This window comes from Perkinsus marinus (genome assembly GCF_000006405.1).
Source record: "Perkinsus marinus ATCC 50983 genomic scaffold scf_1104296953172, whole genome shotgun sequence".
NCBI lineage: Eukaryota > Perkinsozoa > Perkinsida > Perkinsidae > Perkinsus > Perkinsus marinus.
This window is the reverse complement of record NW_003208578.1, coordinates 1-1,571: the sequence shown is the minus strand read 5'-3', so window position 1 is coordinate 1,571 and position 1,571 is coordinate 1. Positions and strand designations below refer to the sequence as shown.

General features: G+C 49.8%; 1 protein-coding gene across 1 annotated transcript; it reads left to right on the top strand.

Annotated features, from left to right (window-relative positions):
* Positions 1–149: 149 nt before the first annotated feature.
* Pmar_PMAR019821 (conserved hypothetical protein) lies at positions 150–761 on the top strand (the record flags this gene model as incomplete). Its single annotated transcript, XM_002776603.1, has 1 exon — positions 150–761. A coding segment is annotated over one exon (612 nt), but the record flags the coding sequence as incomplete, so codon positions are not given.
* Between the last annotated feature and the right edge of the window lie 810 nt (positions 762–1,571).

Here is a 1,571-nt window from a genome sequence, read left to right as displayed (position 1 = left end):
GCCAGTCAGTACGAATCGCTAGATGAAGCTATTGATTTAAAAAGCAAGATATCGATTGTGTCTTACCAACGAAGCGCCGATCCGACTCTGGATCCCCCAGCAGGTCCGTGGTGTAGTTGTAAGGAGTGGGTGAAGAGCTGCATTTGTAGTCATGTGCTCTGCCTCGCCTTCACACTCGGTTTCGAAAGCAGTGCCGAAGCTGTTCGTGATTGGTCCATAACAATTGCTCGATTTGGTAAGCCATCCCAAAGGAGAGACAAACGTGGGCAGATCATGGAGCCAACCATACCTGAGAATGTGAGATACGGCTTAAACAATCGACCGGCGCGCAAATCCAAGCGAGCAAAAAAAGCCACAGGATTACAAGACGGTAATGGTGCGGCAAACTTAGGAGAGGAGAGCGGAGCGACAGAAGCACAAGAGGGCGAGGCGACAGAAGCACAAGAGGGCGAGGCGACAGAAGCACAAGAGGGCGAGGCGACAGAAGCACAAGAGGGCGAGGCGACAGAAGCACAAGAGGGCGAGGCGACAGAAGCACAAGAGGGCGAGGCGACAGAAGCACAAGAGGAGATCGGTTCAGCCTTAGCAGGGGCGCAGGCAGGCCAAAGCTCTGAGATAGCAAGTGCACGACCGTACTCGGAAATTGCCTGGCCAGAGTTGTTACCAACCGATGACACAGGACCCTTCTGTGGGTGCGGCCGTGGTAACAACCCGTCAACTGGAATGATAAGGTGCAGTCGTAGAACCTGTCCACACAACAAGTGGTGGCATATCGACTGCGCCACACTCTACTCTGCGGTAACGGGTTCGATTTCCGGTCACGACGAAGCTTTGAATAATTCCAAGCGCTGGTATTGTTTCACATGTAGGGGGAAGTCATGGAAGACTGCTAAGCCAAATCCTCGCCCCCAATAAGAAGCCTCGATATTCCTATACGTGTCGAAGCCTATACGTGTCGAAGCTTATACGTGTCGAAGCTTATACGTGTCGAGAGCGTGTGAAACTTTCACACATCCCATCGATGTATTGCATGACGTGTGTTGCAAAGATAGGGTTTTCGTATTTAGTATTTAATCTAAGCACTGCGCTATCGACCACAACATCAAAAAAATAGAATACACGTGTAATTCTTCTTCTGTAAACGGCAGGGACGATAGAAAGTCGTAGGTTCGATTCCTGGCACCAGCTTTTTTCGGTTTTTTCGCTCCGTGCAGACCAAACAAGGTGTCATCTACAGGTCGTCTATGACTAATTGGGGATCACGGTAGTAGTAGCGGGCCGGAGGCCCGCGATTCCCCTTCAAATATAAATTTTTTTCCGGTTGCTACCGTCTGGCCCACTTTTTGCTACCGTCTGGCCCCCCGGCCGAAGAAGCGCTCGCCTGTTTTCTCCATTTTCGAGCGATGACGACAATTTCCGCGGTGTGGGTCGCAGAATAAGAATAGTTGCCGTTTGGGTTGGTAGACTGGATTACTTAATAAACCACAAGTCGTAAGCTGAAGTCAATTGGGTGAATAAAATTCTTTCCCGAAAACGTTTTTGGGTACAGAAGTAGTTTACTGAAAATCACT